Raw genomic sequence first — 18357 nt, 5'->3', positions numbered from 1 at the left:
TCTCCAATGCATGAAAGGGAAAAGTGAAAGTGAGTAGGGCATAGTCTTGTCTAAATTAATACAAGATCCTGTATGGTAGATGGGCCCTGGTGGCTCAGTGGTAAAGAATCCACCTGCCAAGCAGTAGATGAGGGTCCCTGGGTCGAGAAGATTTGATCCCTGGGTTGAGCAGATTCCCTGGAGAAGGAAATGGCAACCCACTCTAGTATTGTTGCCTGGGAAATCCCATGGATAGAGGAGCCTGGTGGCTATAGTCCATGAGATTGCAAAGAGTTGGACACGACTTAGAAACTAAAACAACAAGTGTGGTAGGTACTCATGGATGGAAGACCTAGTGTAGAAGAGCTGATTATTTTCCAGCTAAACCCCACAGATGGAAGGCCCCCACTGAGGCTTTTCTCCCCTTTTCTTATTCACCTCTTGTGAACTGGTTGAGGCTGATTAAGCTTTGTTGTTGTTGTTTATTCACTAAGTCGTGTCTGACTCTTCATGACCCCATGGACTACAGCCCGCCAGGTTCCTCTGTCCAAGGGATTTCCCAGGCAGGAATACTGGAGTGGGTTGCCATGCCCTTCTCCATGATTAAGCTTAAGGACTGACAAATCAGGGTTTTAAATTCGTAGACCTCAGGGCCAGCCAGGCATGTTGTCAAAGAATGAAATGGACTGGGTGTGAAAAACAAAAAGGCAACAGTACTATAAGATTCATAGGAAATGGCACCTTTACTTTGGTGTGAGGTTGCAGTCAGGAATGGTGAGGACTGCAGTGAGGTGCAGAGAGCATCGTCCACTTAAGGGGGCAGCCGCAGCTCAGGATCAGCAACTGTGAGGCAGTAAGCATTCTCTAGTTCCACATCTTGCCAGTTTTCAAGGGAACAGAAGTATAAGCATGAAATCTCTTGATGTTTAATTCTTGGCAATTAAACCTAATTTTAAGAGAATACTCTGTGGGGCAACCATAAAAGACTATGCCAACAGGTTATGGTCTCTGAGCTGAAAGGATCATGGAATTGTGGGGTTACTGATGCGGGGAAGAAGACATTAGCAGTCTAAGAGAGAAAGACTGTAGAGAGAGAGAGAGAAAGTTAGAGACACAGGACAAAGGAGAGGCCCTGAATCCCCAATTTCATGTAAACTCTGAAACATATTGGAATGTAGGACCTGAATACTACCTGAATACTAAGTAAAAGACTAATTTATGTGTGTATAATTGACCTACTGAAAATAAGCTCATCTGAAACAAGTAAAGTCCCACATGGTGACGTAGGTTCTATTGGCTTTGCTTATTTCAACAACCAAAGTTGTTTACTTTTGCAAACAACAGGTTACTTCATTGCATGGAAGTTATAAGGTGTCAGTGTAAATAAGAGGGCAAAGAAACTTTATAAATGTTTTTATTTTTTCAGTACAATTATTTCTGCACCTCCCAGGCTTATTTTGCTGGAAGAAGGAGAGCTAGCGATACATTTGGTAGTGACATCTAAAAAGCATATAGAGGTAATGATGTATTTTTCAGGTATGTTAATAATAAATTAAGGCTTAATGGTTGCCATATTAATGAGAAAATAATGAGTAGGTTAGTATCCGAAAGAAATAATTGGGTTTTGGAAGTAGACAAGCTGGGATATTAACAGTGAAAAAATTATCTTCATATATTCTACTATATGAAAATTTTGATGAATAATATTCAATTATGGAATGTAAGGACTTGCACAGCACCTGACATTCAGCAAATGTTTATTATTTACTGCTTTTTAACACAGTGATTTTATTCACTAATAATTTCTGTAATTTGGATTAAAATAGAAATTTGTAAGAGTTTTTTTTTGGGGGGGGGCAGGTTCTTGTAACAGTATATTCTTCTAGAGAAACTAGCAGCAGCTCAAGAGAGAAAAGTAAGTGTGTGTAGCTTCTGATAAGTGATTTCAATTCAAATTATTCAGAGATGAACATTTGCTCTGACTGTATTTATAGTCCCTACTGACAAATGCTCCCAACATCCCCAGCCTCGTTCTTTTTCTCTATTTATTTTGGCTTTACAGAGATTAGGTCTCACATTACGGGAATCTATGTCTTTTAGTTGCTAAATTTTTCTTCCTTCTTTCACTCTTGCCTGGCTCAGAAGAACATGCCAGGTGGTAAAAGTGTTTCCTTTCCAGAGCTGAAGAAAGGATCTGGGCTGTAGAGTCAATCAATAGACAAAGCCTTGATCTCAATGGTTTCTTGACTCTCAACTCACCTATTCCCAGGCAGCATAAAGGCCACTTGACAAACATGTTCTGCTTAGCGGTTTAGGTCCTGGTGTTTTGCACAAGCTCCTTTCTCCCACTGGGATATTATTAGGACATCACCAGGCTAGAAAGGTTGTAGGAAGCTTTGGAGGTAGGAGGGTAGGATCCAGAAAGGACTGCAGTAAGAAAAAGGGAATTTCCTTTGGTGTACTCCGGAGTTGAAAGGTAGCCCTGAGTTGAGTCTAGTCAGGAACCAAGGGTAAACTTGCTTGCTTGGTTCTCTGGTCCTTTTAGGCTCCCCGTCTGGGACCAGGATGTGTATCAGGAAGGAAATAAGCCTGAGGTGTGTCCTCTCGTTTCTCGCTCATCTACACTTCAGCTTCCAGGCATCGCACTGTGGTTTTGGGTGGACTCTTGGGCTCCTCTGGCGTTTTATTCATTTTCTTTGATTCCTCATTAGGGTTGCTATCATCGGCCTTCTCCTCTTTTACTACTTTAGTTTCTATCATTTCCTTCTGCTGGTTCTTATTTGTAAAAGGGAATGCCTTCACATACCTGTGGGCATAAACACAAAATTAAAATGAGACTTCTATATAACACATAGAACAACAGATGATACTTTGTAAAGACCTACACTGGCGGAGTACACTGGGTTCCTCTATTTCAGAGAGATGCCAACACATGCATGCATGCTCAAATACCCCCACCCATCCTGACCTGAATGGATTCATTTAGATGGGATGGTAGGTTCACAGGCCAAACTTTAGCCTGGTCTCAAAACCCTCTCATCAAAAGCAAAGAATTGAAAATCAAATAAAGCATATCCATTTCCTCCTAGATGCCAGTCTTTTCATTTCTTGATATTCAAAGGGACAGCCATTGAGCTAAATCTTCAAGCCGGATAACACGCATGTGCTGAAACAGTAGGGAAGTTTGGGTGGTAGGGAGGACAAATGAGGTGGGGAGGAACATGTACAGTGTATGAGCACTGCCATCTCCATTTGGGAAAGGGAAATGCTAATGGCAACCTGGATAAACATGAGATACAGATGCGACAAAAATGATGAGACCGACCATCTGCCAACAACCCCACCTTTTGACGTAGCAAACTGCGAGGCCAGCTGCCGCAGCAAAGAAGAGGAGCGCAAGCACCAGCAGGGCAGTGGGAACACCTGGGGAGACAGAGACAGGGCTTGTCGGTCCTTCACACAGACATTGCTGTGGGCTGGTCTTCTCACGACGCATCCTTACACATGATGGAGACCACAGAGCAGGGGAAGAGCCTCCTCTGTGACCACACAGGGGCCACACAGGGTGTTAGGCCCACATATACTTCTTTCTTTCTTGCCTATAGAATCCTTAGTCTTGTCTCTCACATTCTCTGCTCGTTAGTTGCAATATGACAGAGTCCGTTTCCTGTCTGTGGCCTTGAAGATGATTAGTTTGGAGCAAATTAAGTGCAAGATCCTTCCTTTTAAATAGGAAGACCAACTTACTGGTCATAGGCATTTAAGGTGTCTGGATATATTTTTAAAACTTCTGCATGTGAATAGATAGTAATTTATTCTGAAAAGTCTTTATATTTTAAAAGTGAATCTATCTTATTTTATTTTTTTAAATGTAGATTTTTATTACATATCATTCTTGTACATGTATAAGAAGAAAAATAATTGGTTAAGATCCCCCTAAAACTTCTTCATATTTGGAGTCCGTTTGTTTTTCTCAAAATCATTGATATCTGGATATCTCATACAATACAATTCTATGAAAACTTAGGGGATATATATACTGCTTAGAAAAGTGTTTTGCTGTTGTCACTAGAATTTTATTCCAAGCTACTGAAAAGTGAATCTATTTTAGACTCATGGTGGTGGTGGTTTCACTAAGTTGTGTTCGACTCTTTGCGACCCCATGGACTTTAGCTCCTCAGGCTCCTCTGTCCATGGAATTTTCCAGGCAAGAATACTGAAGTGGGTTACCATTTCCTTCACCATGGGATCTTCCTGACCCAGGAATCAAATTTTCATCTCCTGCAATGCAGACAGATTCTCTATTGCTGAGTCACCAGGGATTCCCTTTAGACTCATGATGTTTAGTTTAATCATTAAGGTTCTCTAGAGACCTCAAGTTCTGTGACTATATGAAATTTGAATTTGCATCAAGCTTTTATTTGCATTAGTATTTGTCAGGTCCTGAGTGCCCAATCTGGATACAGGCTAGTTTCTATGTATTGTCTGTTAAATGCACACACACACACGCACAATACAGACAGAAAGTTTTTACCTCCAAACCCAACAGCTTCATTCTTGAAGGCTGGTCTATTTTGAATATCTGATTCTCTTTCTGTAGCTACGGCGCTAGTGTCCATAAAAGCTTCTGTTATGCAAATTAATTTTCTTTTCCGTGGAGTAGACGTGGAAGCCAGAGGGGGAGCCACAGTCGTTGTAACATAGTCAGGACCATCAGTAGACAATTCTGAGTGTGTACTGTCACTGACCATCATTTTTGTTGTGTATGTTGCAGTTTCAGTGTTGAATAAGGGATCATCGGTGGTGATAATTTCTGGAAGGCAGGAGTTAATCCAAATATCTGTCCAGGGAAGGAAAAGTAAAATAAGAAGTATGTATTGAAATAGCCTCCTAAGTGATCTGTCTGTCTCTAATCTTACTTTCCTCCATTCTCTTCATACTGTAACTGGAATGGTCTTACAAAAATGTGAATCTAATTATATCACTTTCTTCTTTAGAATCCTTCCCTCACTATACTGCACAGCCTATGAAGTCCTTCATGACCTGGATCCTGCTGACATGGCCTGCCTCACTTGATCAGTCTTTCTCTCATTCCCCTTGCCATAATGGAGTTCCTTCAGTTCTTTGATGTGCTTTCTCTCACATTCAAGTCTTTGACCAGGATGCTTTCTTCACCTGTAAGAAGCCCCTTTTTATTAAGCTTTCCTTGTCCTTCAGGTCTCGAACTGACGACCTCTTTCTTAGACAGACGTGAAGGCCATTCTGGATCCCTCGACTTGCAGTCTTGTACCTCCTGGTATTTCCTTTGTCATGATTCTCATTATACTGCTCCCCATTGGACCATGAACTCCCTGGAACAGGACTCCTGTCTGTCTTGGTCATCATGGTCTGTGCACTATGCCTGGCACATAGTATATGCTCAATATCTGATGATTAAAGGAAGGAAGGAAATGTGAAATGAAGAAAGGAGTAGATGGGGAGGCCAAACATACATACATGACACCACTTCAGGACAAAGATCTACTAAAACCAGATTGTTCCATGTTTGTTGGAAAAAAAAAAAAGTTTTTAAAGGAGGTGGGGGACAGAGGAGGGATGTTGGTTTTCTCTCCAATCTGTTGAATGTGGTAGAGAGGAAACTAGCATTTGATGAATATCTTACTCTTGAGTCAACCATGGTACTTCATTTACAATTTTATAAAACCCTCATTTGTACAAGAGAAACTGAAATTCAGAGAAATTGAACACCTTGCCCAAAGTCATGTAGCCAGTAAGTGTTAGAGCCATGCAATGTATTCCAACATGCATTTGTATCTCTTTTAAATCCCTAGTTATTTGTGAGAGTGGGTAGCATCGGCTGGAATGTTAGCCATAAAGGAAAAGTTATTCTATTATTTTTTAAAATTAAGTAAAAATTACCAACCAAGTCTGTGGTGAATGTGAAAAAACGTTTTGACTCCACCAGTGCTTTATACTATTCTTTTTACTCTGAAAAGACCTCTATTCAAATAGGCATCATCCTTGACCTCTGCCCTGGACTTTGGAAGGCAGCTTTGCTCACCACTATACCACTAATGCTGCCCTGGACGTTTAGCTACATTTTCTATTCTTGAGCACGTGCTAAGTTCTTCCTTCAAAAAATGAACAGTTTTTAAATATCAGGGGGAAAAGCCTACTGAACACGATATATGTGCTTGGAACTGAGAATACAGAATCAAATACGGGGGGATTCCTGTTTCCTGGAAAAGTATTTTGATGAGAGTAGGGGGAGATAACTGGGGATTCACAGATGAGATGGTATGAACAGCATGTGGAGGGTTAATGTGCTCACTCAACAAATATTTAATAAGCTCCAACTCTGTGCTAGGCAATAGGGACATAGTGCAAATAAGACAAAGTGCTTACTCATAAGGGGCTTATATGTTACTGGAAAGAAGGATATAGATAATAAAAAAGCACAAAATAAGCCAGAAATTTCAGAAGAGGATAATTAAACAGAATCAAACCGGAAGAGGCAGAAATGGGAATAGATACTTTGGATAAGGTGATAAGAGTAAGTCTCCTTGGGGAGATGATACTTAAGTTGGAACCTGAATGATAAAAGTAGTGAGTCATTGAAGATCTCGGACAACAGCATTCTAAGTAAAGAGAACAGTTCAAAGGCCAGAAAGTGAATAATCTGGGCATGTTTGATGATAAGAAGGCCAGTACGGCCGGGATTGAGCTCCAGCTCCTCTAATATGGAAGAGGATATCCCAGTCAGTCAAAAGGGCGTGACCCAAGATTCCAGGAATTTGCACGTGTAGGCATGTCAGAAAATGAGAGGGCACGCAGTGTGGCTGGCGCGCAGGTGTGCCTATGTTGGGAGCGTGAAAGCCCGCAAGGAGGAGATGAGACTGACAAGATAGGTGGGAGGGTATTAAAACTGCGTGGTAAAGAATTTGGAATTTGTTCTGTAGGAGAACTCTTCAACTGGAGTCAGCAAACTTTCCAACTGATAGAAGTTCTCGTCTACACCCAGTTTTATGTGAAAAAAGTCTTCATAGTTCACATTAGGTTCTCAGATGGGAAGCCACCCAAAGCTCTGGAGCAGAGGAGGCTCTGTGTGGAGGATGAAATAGAGATGAGAGAGTAAACATGGTCATTGTTACTTAACTTTCAGGAGCCAACAAAGAGGTTACTGCAACTGTACAGAAATAGGAGAATCCAGAGTACCTGGAATTCTAGAACTTACATTTTAGAGATGCTGGCAAGAGAAACAGTTTTCAACTCTGACTGCAGCTTAGAATCATCTGGGGAACTCTGAAAACATATTCATGTGAAGGACCCACCCTGGGCCTGGAATGTTACTGTCATGTGGTAATCACCAGGAAAGGTGACGACGAAGTCACCCAAGGCCCAGGATTTAAATCCTAGCTCTGTCCCTCAGTGACTGTTGACACAGCAGAGCACACTTGAGGCATAAGTTACTTCTCCTGGAAAGCAGTAGTGGTACCCTCGTGTGATTTCACCGAGGAGTGGTGAGACAGTAAGTGTGTAGGGCCCAGCATAATCTATGACATGATCTGTAAGATCTATAAGAATCGGTTTCCTTTGACTCCCTGTTCATTAAGGCAAGAAGGCTGCCACGTTGAGGGAGCAGCAGCAAGCTGGCTCCTTACCAGTTGAGGGTACAGTGTGTCTCACCCGGAAGTGATAGGACCTGGGTCTTCTTCCCTCCAAGCAGTAAATATAGTTTCTCTAGAATATGCCAAATTCTTCAATAGATTATTAAACACAGTGTAGTTAGCGTACAAGAGCAAAGATTAGGAATTGGGGGTACAGAAAGTCTTCCTGAAGAAGGAAGTCTTTATGCAGACTTGAATAAAGAATACAAGTCAGTCAGGTGATGAGAGGATAAGCATCGTGGCAGAGGGAACAGCATGAAACACATGACACCTCCCAAGCATTAAGAGCACGCTGGTCTGATTCCCAAAGCTCACAAAGGCAGCAATGAGAGGACAGCCTTTGGAGTCAGGTTTCAGGTTACTCTGATCCTCAGAGCCTGTCAGATAGCAATAAAAAAGAAAGCTACGAAAACAAAGAAGCATGAGATAAATCCAGGTCACTGTAAGATGGGCTAGGGTAACTCTGATCCTCACAAAGATGGCAAACAGAAGCAAGTGAACCTAATTTATTTTAAAAGGGTAGCAAATTTTCTCAAGTCACTTTTATATATAATTCTCTGACAGTACATTCTCAGAGAGATACCTTCTGAGGACTAAAAGAACTGCAAATGAACTGCAAATTCCATTCAGTAGGTTTATTATCTTAATAATGTTGTCTATAATTTTGAAAATATTATAGGATAAGAAAATTATTTATTGAAAACAATAATTTTCCATGTAAGAGAAAAAAGATGCCAGTGTATATACATACACACATATATATTCCTAGTTGCCCACTGAAAAGGGCTGAGAAGTAATGAAAATGAGAGTATTACTTAGAACAACTTGCATGCAGATTTTGGTTTCTAATTAACCTTCCCCATTAAAAAGGTCTCTTGGAGAAATAGCTATAAATGGCTGATTCCATGTCTAGGATAAAGGAAGTACAAAGTGACATGTTATTATGACAGAAAGCAATGACTTGCTCAAATACTAATGGGCTGAAGGACACAAAAGTCAACTAGCAGGGGTTTCCACGTGCCAAATGTGGGATAATTTGAGCATCAAAAAGAATAAAGTAATAATAATTCTAAAATTGATGACAACATATTGAACACACAGACTAAGTAATGCTATGCATCTATGTGATTATAATATTAGTACTATATGAATTATAGTATTAGGGGGAGAGAGAAGATGTGCGTGTGTATGTGTGTGTGTGAAAGACAGAGATTCTTCTTTATCAAAGAATGCCAGCTAATAGATGTAGAAGGAAGAATGTATTTAGAAAATTAACATTTTGTAGCCCTGCATATAACTGATTCCAGCAAGGATCATCAATGTTTGCTTGAACTATTAGGTAAAATATCATTGGGGGTATGCATGGTGCCAAAATATCACACTAGAGGTTCCTTCCTCATTGCCAAAGGGAAAACAAATCTGAGTTCATTAGGGAGGTCCAGCAGTCACCATCTTATTCAGATGATGAAAGTTAGCATGTTAATAGTGGGATATACCGACATTCAGTGCCTTTTGTTAGGATATGATCTAAAGTACACAATATCTAACCTATCAAGTATTTTTGCCCAAACTAGTAGCTGTGTGTCTAATCAAGCCTCTATACTTAACTCTAAGTATATAGAAAGCATAGAGAATGGAAGTATAAGTTAAATGAAACCACGAGGGAACACGCAAACCTGAGTCATCTCCCTGGACTTCTTTTCGTTTAGTCCAGAGGACTGGGTGTTTGTTTATCACACTGACAGCTGGCAGGAAGGGCGGGCATTTGAAAGGCCAGGCCATCTGACAGATGTGCATTGGCTGTCATATAAGCAGGCAAAGAAACCACCAATTCCCCAGCCAAAAGCGATAGGTGGATGAGGTGGGGAGAAGAGGATCGTGAAAAGAGTTTGTAAAAAGCTTATGTTCTAGTCTTTACATAGCTGGAAGCTCACTGTAAGAATTTGAACAAGACAGACCTCCATTCTGAGCTATAGTCATTTCATCTGCGAAGTAAGGGAAGTGAAAAGTCTCGAGACTTTTTGAGGCCAAGGCCCCATAGTTCATAGAATTGCTTGGATCTAATTGCTGCCTTTGGGCAACAGAACAGTGCTGGTGCAATGTTACCTCCTGGATCTTAGAGAATGACCACTGAGCTCCTGACCTTTAGAAGGTCAGATTTATGAGTATGTGTGAAAAGTAATAAATGAGACAGAGGTTCTTATGATAAGTGGAGAACAAGTGTTTAGTCAAAAGCTTTCTGAGAAGTTACTTGGGTAAGGCACTTGGGCTAAGGCAGCCAAGGTTTTCCAACAAGGTTAAAGGGATGACCATGAGCAAATCAGTTCTATTTTATAGCTTCAATTCCTTCCTTCATAAAATGAAAATTGGGTCTTGTTCTTAAAAACATCTAATGTAGCATTTTAAATTCCACTCCTGTAAAGGAATGTGGGATAAATGAAGGAGATCTGCGTGTGAGTCTTCATAGTAAGGAAATCTTAGACAAATGTACTTACGTCCTCTAACCTAAGCTTTTTCATTTGCAAAATAGGGATGATAAAGCATACCTCCTATGGACATTGTCAAGGTTTAGTGAGATAAATTAGTATATTGCTTTGTCCATGGGTGTTTCCTTCCCTTCTTCCTGTTTATCTTATGGGATGAGAGGAGAGGATGGAGCCTCTAGGGGTACCCTCTCCCTATATTGCGAATCTGTCATATTTCCCCTAAATTTTTCCTCTGAGGGGGACACTGCCACCTCTAGCCTTGTCAAAGAGGCAGTCTTGGGAGGATTCAATGGCCATCACCGAGATTGCTTCTGCTGCTGCTCAGGCTTACTCTTCTCAGACTGGTCATGGTGGTGGTGGTTTAGTCGCTAAGTCATGTCCAACTCTTGTGACCCCATGGACTGTAGCCTGCCAGGCTCCTCTGTCCATGGGATTTCCCAGGAAAAAATACTGGAGTGAGTTGCCATTTCCTTTGCCAGGGGCTCTTCCCAACCTTGGGATCAAATCCACGTATCCTGCTTTGCAGGCAGATTCTTTACCTCTGAGCCACCAGAGAAGTCCTGGTTATAGAGCTATTGAAATCCAGACACAACACACCGCGTGGAGAGACCGCATGTCTAACTCACCAGATGAGTTGTGGCAGTAGGACCTGTGCCTACTGCTGAGTGAACTTCTCCAAATCACGACGCCTACCCCACTCTTCCCACACTTGGGGTTGGAGATAATTCGAGGGATGACCACGAACTGATTTTTAACCCATCCATAGCTGTAACAGAATACACATGAATTGAATGGATACACAGATCTCTTGCTGCTGAGCAAGAACACAGAGCCAACAAATCTCCCACCATGTTTGTGAGTCTGTTTCTCACCTGCAAGTCTCAAAGCCAAATTTCCGTGCTTCTTCAACCTGGTCTTGGCTGGCCAAAGTGAGTCCCACAAGCCTACAGGCCTCCTGGGCTTCTGTGAAATTCAGAAGCGGCTGTGTCTTTTTGGTCACTAGGGTGACCCCCATGATTCTGCATGGTCCCAAGATGGAAAGTTCTGCAAAGGAATCACAAAGCCCCTCAGCGTGCTGCTGTCCTTGTCTCAGCCCTTGGGCTCTCCCTTGATTAGAGCCTCACTGTCAACACAGCAGCTGGGATTGGAGCTCAGAAATAAGAAGACCCAGATAAGGCAGGTAGGTGCTAGCCTTGATCCGTGCTGTACCTCTCACCGGGTACAAGTCCATCCCCCCTCACTGAGTTCAGGTGCCTTGTTCATTACATGGAGACTTTGGCTCCTAGTTCCTGGGCAAGAGCAAGTCTAGGGGATGCAGCTGCTGCAAACCTTTTTGGAGTCTATAAAATGAGGGGTCTGAGACTGAGAAAGATGAAATCCAGGGCTCTGCGTAAACACGATAGCAATACTCCCAACTAATGTGGGTTGGAGACAGCACTATTTCTGAGATGGGCTGAAAAATGTTGTACTTGTTATAATGGAATGTGAACTTTCTCAGTCCCAGGTCGTCTCTGACCATTGGGGGGCAGGCTTACGCAGAAATTCCTGGAGGAGTCAGATAGAAAAGCTTGCATGGCAGAGAAACTAAATAAAGGAAGTGGAGTTTTAGAGTCAGACCTGGATTCGAATTCTAGATTGCTTGTCAGCTCTGTGAATTTAGGCTGGTTACTTCACCTGTTTGAGCCTCAGTTTCCATATTTAGAAAACTGAAAGAACAACAGTATCTACTGTACAAGGTGGTGGTGGTTTAGTCACTAACTTGTGTCCGACTCTTGTGACCCCATTGACTGTAGCCCACTAGGCTCCTCTGTCCATGGGATTCTCCAGGCAAGAATGCTGGAATGGGTTACCATTTCCTTCTCCAGGGGATCTTCCCAACCCTGCAATCAAACCTGGGTCTCCTGGATTACAGGCAGATCCTTTACCAACTGAGCTACCAGAGAAGCCCACAGCATAGGGTAATGAAAAGTTAAATGAGTTAATTCAAGTAAAAGTGCTTAGCACAGTGCCTGTCACATAGTAGGTGCTCAATAAATAATAACATAGTTTCATTATATCATCTTCAAAGCACTTTAGTTTTAGTTTGCTAACGATTGATCTCCCTGGGGAGGCTGAGGCAGTTGAACAGTTAATATGTGAATAATATCTTACTCAAAATCTAATGAATCCGAGAGTTCTGTTGATCCCTTCTCTCTGGATTCTGGGATTTATAGACCTGTATGAAGTTGCAAAGTTGCATTGCATTCAGGTACTTTATTCCTACTGGGCTTCACCCTCGAAAGTTCACGAAAGGGCATTTCCTGAGTAATTGCTTAAACACAGATCTGTGCATTGGATACCTGGTCAAATGTTTGACCACTGTCTTAGTTGGTGTTTAAAGGAAGTTTCTTCTTGCAAACATGCAAAGAGCATTTCTAAGTACTCCAGGCGACCTTGTTGTGGAGCAGGGGACTGGAGGAAAGGAAATTAATAAGATGTATGGCATTTGTGGATAACCTTATTTGCTTCCAGACTCTGCTCTTAACAAAAGAGAGACTAGAGAGCCAACACCCTTATGAGTGTTTGTGACAGAACAGCTTCTTATGACTGTGTTCACTAATGCTAATACCTACACCAGCACTGATATTAATACTAATTAATTCCAGCTTCTATCATCTGTATATGACACTCTGTGCCAAACCCTGACTCTTCTGACAGAAAATTGAAGTTCAGGGAGATAAGCAACTTTCCCAACCCAAGGATATAGAGCATCTGGGTGGAAGTTTGGAGGCACAAATCCAACCATGACTGATATGAAAACCTCAGGACTTAACCAGTGCCGGGAGCCGGCAAGAGACATTCCATTCGTGATACGAGCCTCAGGAGTCCCCCTGGATATTCTCGAGCATCTACCCCCAAAAAACCAGAGTCTGCCTACTTTATTGCTTTGTGCTCTCACCTCTGACTTTACTGGGGGCTGTCCCCCACCACCATCTCACTCTCTCTGACAAAGAGTTAACTTACAGCTCCGATTAATAAAAGTTCCTGGGCAACTAGGAGTGTTTAAATCCAAACCCCTCAGATGGCTCTCTAACTCGCCTGACAAGTTTACCCGGACTCCTGCAGCTATGCATACGATTGTTTACAGTCTCCCAGCCTCAAGAGGCACAGGAAGCTTAAGATATTCAAATAGCTTAGAGCCTCTCAGAGAGTTAGAAACTGTCAGAATAAAACTAGTAAAAGATTTCATTGATGAGCCAGTGCTTGTTGCCAAGTTTCCACATCCCCTGAATTGTATCCTTGAATGTGTATTAATTAATATGGTTGGTATGTTGAAAAAAAGGTAGTGGTCTTGATGTTAGTAACTTTAGACCCTTAAGGTAATAAATTCTTTCCTTTGTTGTAAACCCATTACACATCCGTCCTATAGGAATGCAATTTTATCTTCGGAAGATGGCACCAAACCTTAAAATAATTACTCTTAAGAAAATAAGTCTTACGGTTGATAAGTCTTTGTCAAGAGTCATAAAATGTTAATAGGCCTTCTGGCCAGAAGATGATGTAAATCACCTAAACCATTTGTATACGATAAAAATTTGCAGGAAAGAAACCCTGGTTTTTGATAAAGATCAAAAACTGCTGACTTTGCATCCCCTATTATCCTCTATGTGTAACTTAGGGTATAAAAGCCCCTATTGAAAATAAAGCTACGGGCCTTGCTCGCCAAAGCTTGGTCTCCCCATGTCATTCTTCCCCTTAATTTCCAGCTGAGTCTCCATCTGGAGTGCAGATATCCTCTGTGACCATTTATTTGCCTGGGCTTCTAAGACCCACTCGAGAAGGTGTCTAAGGTGGGGCACCTTCCGCTATTCGAGAGGGCGCCTGTGGCCTCCGTGGTCAGAGCTAACCTGGTGTCACGGGTTATATTGATTTTCCGTGTAAACCAAGCTACTCAGCTTCTTTTCTCCACTGAATTTTCCTACTGAGATATCCTCATTCTATTACTTTTTATATCTTTGATAAATAAATAAATAAATAGGTCGCTGAAGCCGTCTCTCCTTCAAATACCCTGGATCAGCCGGGGCTGGACCCCGGCAAACCAGGACACTGTTCTGCTTCTCACTGTGCAATGAGGGGAAGATACACACACACAGAGCTAGAACTGAACTCTTGCAACACACCATTTGTCCTGGAATTTGGCTCATTTAACTCATAAGCTTGCTTATAGCAGCGTCTTTGGGAATACTTATAGAGAAGGTATGTTAATTACACTGTAAAGTGGTCTTGATGCTTTCTCATCATACATCATTTTTACTCTAAATATTGTTGTTATAAGTAACGACAGACCTATTCTGGGCAATAAACCTAGCTTTGACCATTTCTTCTCTTGTTAATTGGCTGTGTAACCTTGGGGAAGCTAGTGTTCTCAGCTGTAAAAGGGGGATGGTTATATCTTTACAGAATATTTGTCAGAATTGTTAAATATATAACTTGTACCTAGTGGAGGCTGGGTGCATAAGTGGGCAGTTGACAAATACTTGTAGATTTTATGCTTTCCTATGTAAGGACAAAAACAGGGAGCTGGAACCTAAAGGATCCTCCAGTAACCCCTTCCTTAAGCTTTCTTAGAAAATTACAAGTGTAGTAGAAAGAGTATATACCTAGGAATCAGACAGAGCTGAATTCAGACCCAAGCTTTATTATTTACTGCTTTTATGACATTAGGCAAGTTGCTTGGCCTCACTGACCCAGTTCCTTCATCTATAAAATGTATTCTTAAGAAATATATATGAAAAAAAAGAAATATATATGCATACATTTCTTTTATATATTTTTTACATACTGTATATACAATATATAAAAATAGGCCCTCAAAAATACTAGTGCCCATTCCCATCCATTTACCTTCATCAAGCCCCTCCTCCCTAATCATGGCTCTGGACAACTTTCAGTTGTTTACAAATCTTAATTTCCTTAGGAAAATTTTGTCATTATTGAGGGTGGTCTGAAGAGTGTGATGAATCAGGGTCAAAGAACAATTTCCATAATAGTTTGAATATTAATGGCAGTAGTTTGGGGAAAAGTGAAGAGTCTCCCCAGGGGGATGTCAAATAAGTTTGTTACTTTCAAACTTATTTGAAAGTAACATATTCTGGCATTTGAAAAAAAAACCAGTCCTGTAACTCTAACCTTTATAAAATGGAATGCAACAATATCTAAATTAAGTCTGGATGTCTGTTCCCAACATATTTTATACTTCAGAGCATCTCCCAATAGAGGAACACGTAATTTTCCTTTTAAAGTGCTCATATTTTCATTTGCCCAGAGCTGTAATGAGTGATTTGTGGTCACATTTTTATTTATTTTTTGCCTACAGTGCAGAGTGAAGTTACCAGTTAGGCATCTCAAAAGCCCAGAAATCATTTAAGACATTCTTTTGGTAGGAAGCTGATAGCTAATTTTCAAACCTGTATTTTTTTCAGGTTTTTTTTTTTCAGTTAATTTGCTGTTTACTGCATATTAAAAATGTATGTATCCCATGATAGTGTAGTAAAACTAAAATTAAAACAATCACATTGACACTTCCAAAGACATTAAACAGGCCAATATTCTGTGAAAGTTAACCATTTCCCAGGCTTCATGATTGCTTAAAATTTTTCACAATCATTCTTTGCTCCTTCAATTAAGCACTTTTAAAATCAAGTGATCTCTCTTCATTGTGTCAAAATATTTTTATTAAAAATATCCCATAGCCAAAAATAAAAGTCAAGATAACATAAAGGTAAGTGAGAATCATTTTGGTGAAGCTGACAATATGGTGAAAACATTTCTGCCAGAACACTCCTGCCAACGAGATCTTCTGTTGACACTGAGGGCCACCCCCACCCCAGAAATTCAATCAAGAACTTAGTAGACTTAGGACAATATGCAGCATCTTGCTTTGCCTCAGGCTGGCCATCTAGTAAGAAACCTACCTTCTGAGCGGAGAGAGCCTTGGACCAGGAGCCTTGTGGTCCAGATGGAGGCAAGAAGCAACCCCAGGCTGAAGAACTTGGCCATTGTGCCAGCACCTTCAGAGCCAGAGAAGCAGGTCAGATGAGCACTGGTAGTATCAAAGGCAGACAATAATCACCAGTGGATGGAGACTTCTGGAAATATGTGGGGCCCCCACTGCTCTGCTTCATAACCGAGACATCCGGATTTCCCTGCTTTCAAGCTTCTGACTTGTCAAGGTCACTAGGGGGAAATGAGTGACGTCCTTGAAAGCCCAGGCTGTACTTTGTGGAAGGCTTTCTGGAAAATTTAGCTAATGCTGACTCAGAAAACACACGAATGAGGAAGGCAGATAGCACAGGGAGAACTGCTGGAGGTTTCCCCAATTCTCATATCCCCTGCCACCACCCATGTCCCCCACCAGCTCAGTTCCTACCTGGTTCATTGTTACTGTCTGTGTAGCTGCTGATTTATATAACTGAACATGGATTGTGCTTCTTTTCCTCCTACAATCAGTGGGTTTTTTTTTTTTTAAATCCCCCAACTGCATATCCTTGTGATCTGTAGGGAAATGAGGCTAAGACTCATGAAAACAAATGATTATTTAAATACCGAGGACAGAATCCTCATGCTCCCTTTCAAGATTTCTTTATCATTTGAAATGTCTACCCCACTATAGGTGATTCCTGCTTCAAAGAAATCAGACACATTGAAGATTCATACAAAACATGACTAGGGTGGCAATTTATAAAATCAGTAATACTTTACAATAGTAATCACCACAGAGGTCCTTTATATAACTTTCTCTTGAATAATTTCTCATATTCTGGTAGGTGAAAATTCAACTCAGACTTCCCCTTTTTGGTTTGATGAGTGTGAGATTTTTCTGCACTTGTACGAGCAGTCTGAATGCTCTCTTTTCCCAGCTAGAGTTTCAGTGGTTTGTCTTCCATGGTAATTATGGGATTCTGGCTTGAGAGTAATGCCTTGAGCAAAAGGTTACTAGTTTTCTCCAAAAGGAATGTCATTTTCAGGAACAGTGTATAGGGATGTCCCTGGTGGTTCCAGTGTTTAAGATACCACGCTTCCAAAGCAGGGGATGAGGGTTGGATCTTTGGTTGGGGAATTAAGACCCCATGTGACTCGAGTGTGGCAAAAAAAAAAAAAAAAAAAGAGGAGTAGTATATGGGTAACTAGTTCTTTCCTCTACAAATGGTATTGGTCATGAAGTTAGATATTGGTATGGAAGATACCAATATGAAAGGAGAATCTGCTCTGCACAGGCATAGAGCACTTCTACGTAAATAGGGTTTGTTTGTGCTCACTCAGTCATGTTGGACTCTTTGCAGCCCCATGGACTGTAGCCTGCCAGGTTCTTCTGTCCATGGAATTTTCCAGGCAGGAATATTGGAATGGGTTGCCATGCCTCCTCCAGGGCATCTTCCTGACCCAGGGATCCAACCAGTATCTCTTGGATCTCCTGCATTGACTGGTGGATTCTTTACCACTAGCGCCACCTGAGAAGCCCAGAGACCAGGAGACTTACCTTAATACACCTTAAATAGCTGTAGTTTAGACCTCATTACTTGGGTGAGCACAAGACCTAGGCTACAGGGACCTCAGAAACATAAACGACTCTATCACCATGGAGCCAGGGAGACAGGAAAACAGGAACTGTGTCCTCTTCATCATTATGCTTAAAGCTAGCATCACACCTGAAAGAGAGTTAGCCTTCAAGCTTTTGATAAAGTATTACAAAGAGGAAGAAGGAAGGAAGACAGGAAAGGAAAAGAGAATTACGAAAGGATCTCCCTATTCAAGGTCAACTGCATTATGCAAAATAACAGGAGTGACGTCTCACATTCAAGAGTTCCAGGGAGTGAGGTGTAGGGGACATCTTGAGGGGAGACACTTTAGACGTTCTGTCAACCACAGTTCCCTACCTTCATTTAGATCCTGATTCTGCTTCCTAGGAGAAAAGCCCACGTCCCATGTCTACTGTTCTCTGTAGCTCTTCATTGTATAGAATCTTCCTTGGCCACATTTGTAGTGGGAATTACAAATTCCCCCAAGGCTTCTTGGGGGTAGCACAGCTTGTAGAGTCTGCTTTCTGCTGAAGTAAGCTCAGGATGCCAAAAGTTGTTTTCTAACTTAACAATCGAAGGAGTTTTTAGTCGTGGCTTGTATCTCTTTGTAAATGCTGCTGCTGCTGCTGCTGCTAAGTCGCTTCAGTCATGTCCGACTCTGTGTGA

The 18357-nt window shown here is 41.4% G+C and overlaps 1 protein-coding gene across 1 annotated transcript; it reads right to left on the bottom strand.

Annotated features, from left to right (window-relative positions):
• Positions 1-1377: 1377 nt before the first annotated feature.
• LYVE1 (lymphatic vessel endothelial hyaluronan receptor 1) lies at positions 1378-16397 on the bottom strand. Its single transcript, XM_019975512.2, has 6 exons — positions 16087-16397; positions 11005-11176; positions 10759-10898; positions 4514-4819; positions 3324-3402; positions 1378-2785 (listed from the first exon to the last, which is right to left on the bottom strand). The coding sequence occupies exons 1-6, from the start codon at positions 16169-16171 to the stop codon at positions 2599-2601; spliced, it is 969 nt and encodes a 322-aa protein (XP_019831071.2). The 5' UTR covers positions 16172-16397; the 3' UTR covers positions 1378-2598.
• Between the last annotated feature and the right edge of the window lie 1960 nt (positions 16398-18357).

Source organism: Bos indicus, chromosome 15 (assembly GCF_029378745.1).
Source record: "Bos indicus isolate NIAB-ARS_2022 breed Sahiwal x Tharparkar chromosome 15, NIAB-ARS_B.indTharparkar_mat_pri_1.0, whole genome shotgun sequence".
Taxonomy (NCBI): domain Eukaryota; kingdom Metazoa; phylum Chordata; class Mammalia; order Artiodactyla; family Bovidae; genus Bos; species Bos indicus.
The sequence above is the reverse complement of the archived record's forward strand: the minus strand, read 5'-3'. Positions and strand labels throughout refer to the sequence as shown.

Excerpts from the sequence above, each read along its gene's own strand:
- LYVE1 (XM_019975512.2), bottom strand. The coding sequence starts at position 16,171 with ATGGCCAAGTTCTTCAGCCTGGGGTTGCTTCTTGCCTCCATCTGGACC. Across the intron at positions 10,899-11,004 it reads TTTGGCTTTGAGACTTGCAG|CTATGGATGGGTTAAAAATC; the intron begins GTGAGAAACAGA and ends ATTCTGTTACAG. Across the intron at positions 2,786-3,323 it reads GCAGTTTGCTACGTCAAAAG|GTATGTGAAGGCATTCCCTT; the intron begins GTGGGGTTGTTG and ends TTATGCCCACAG.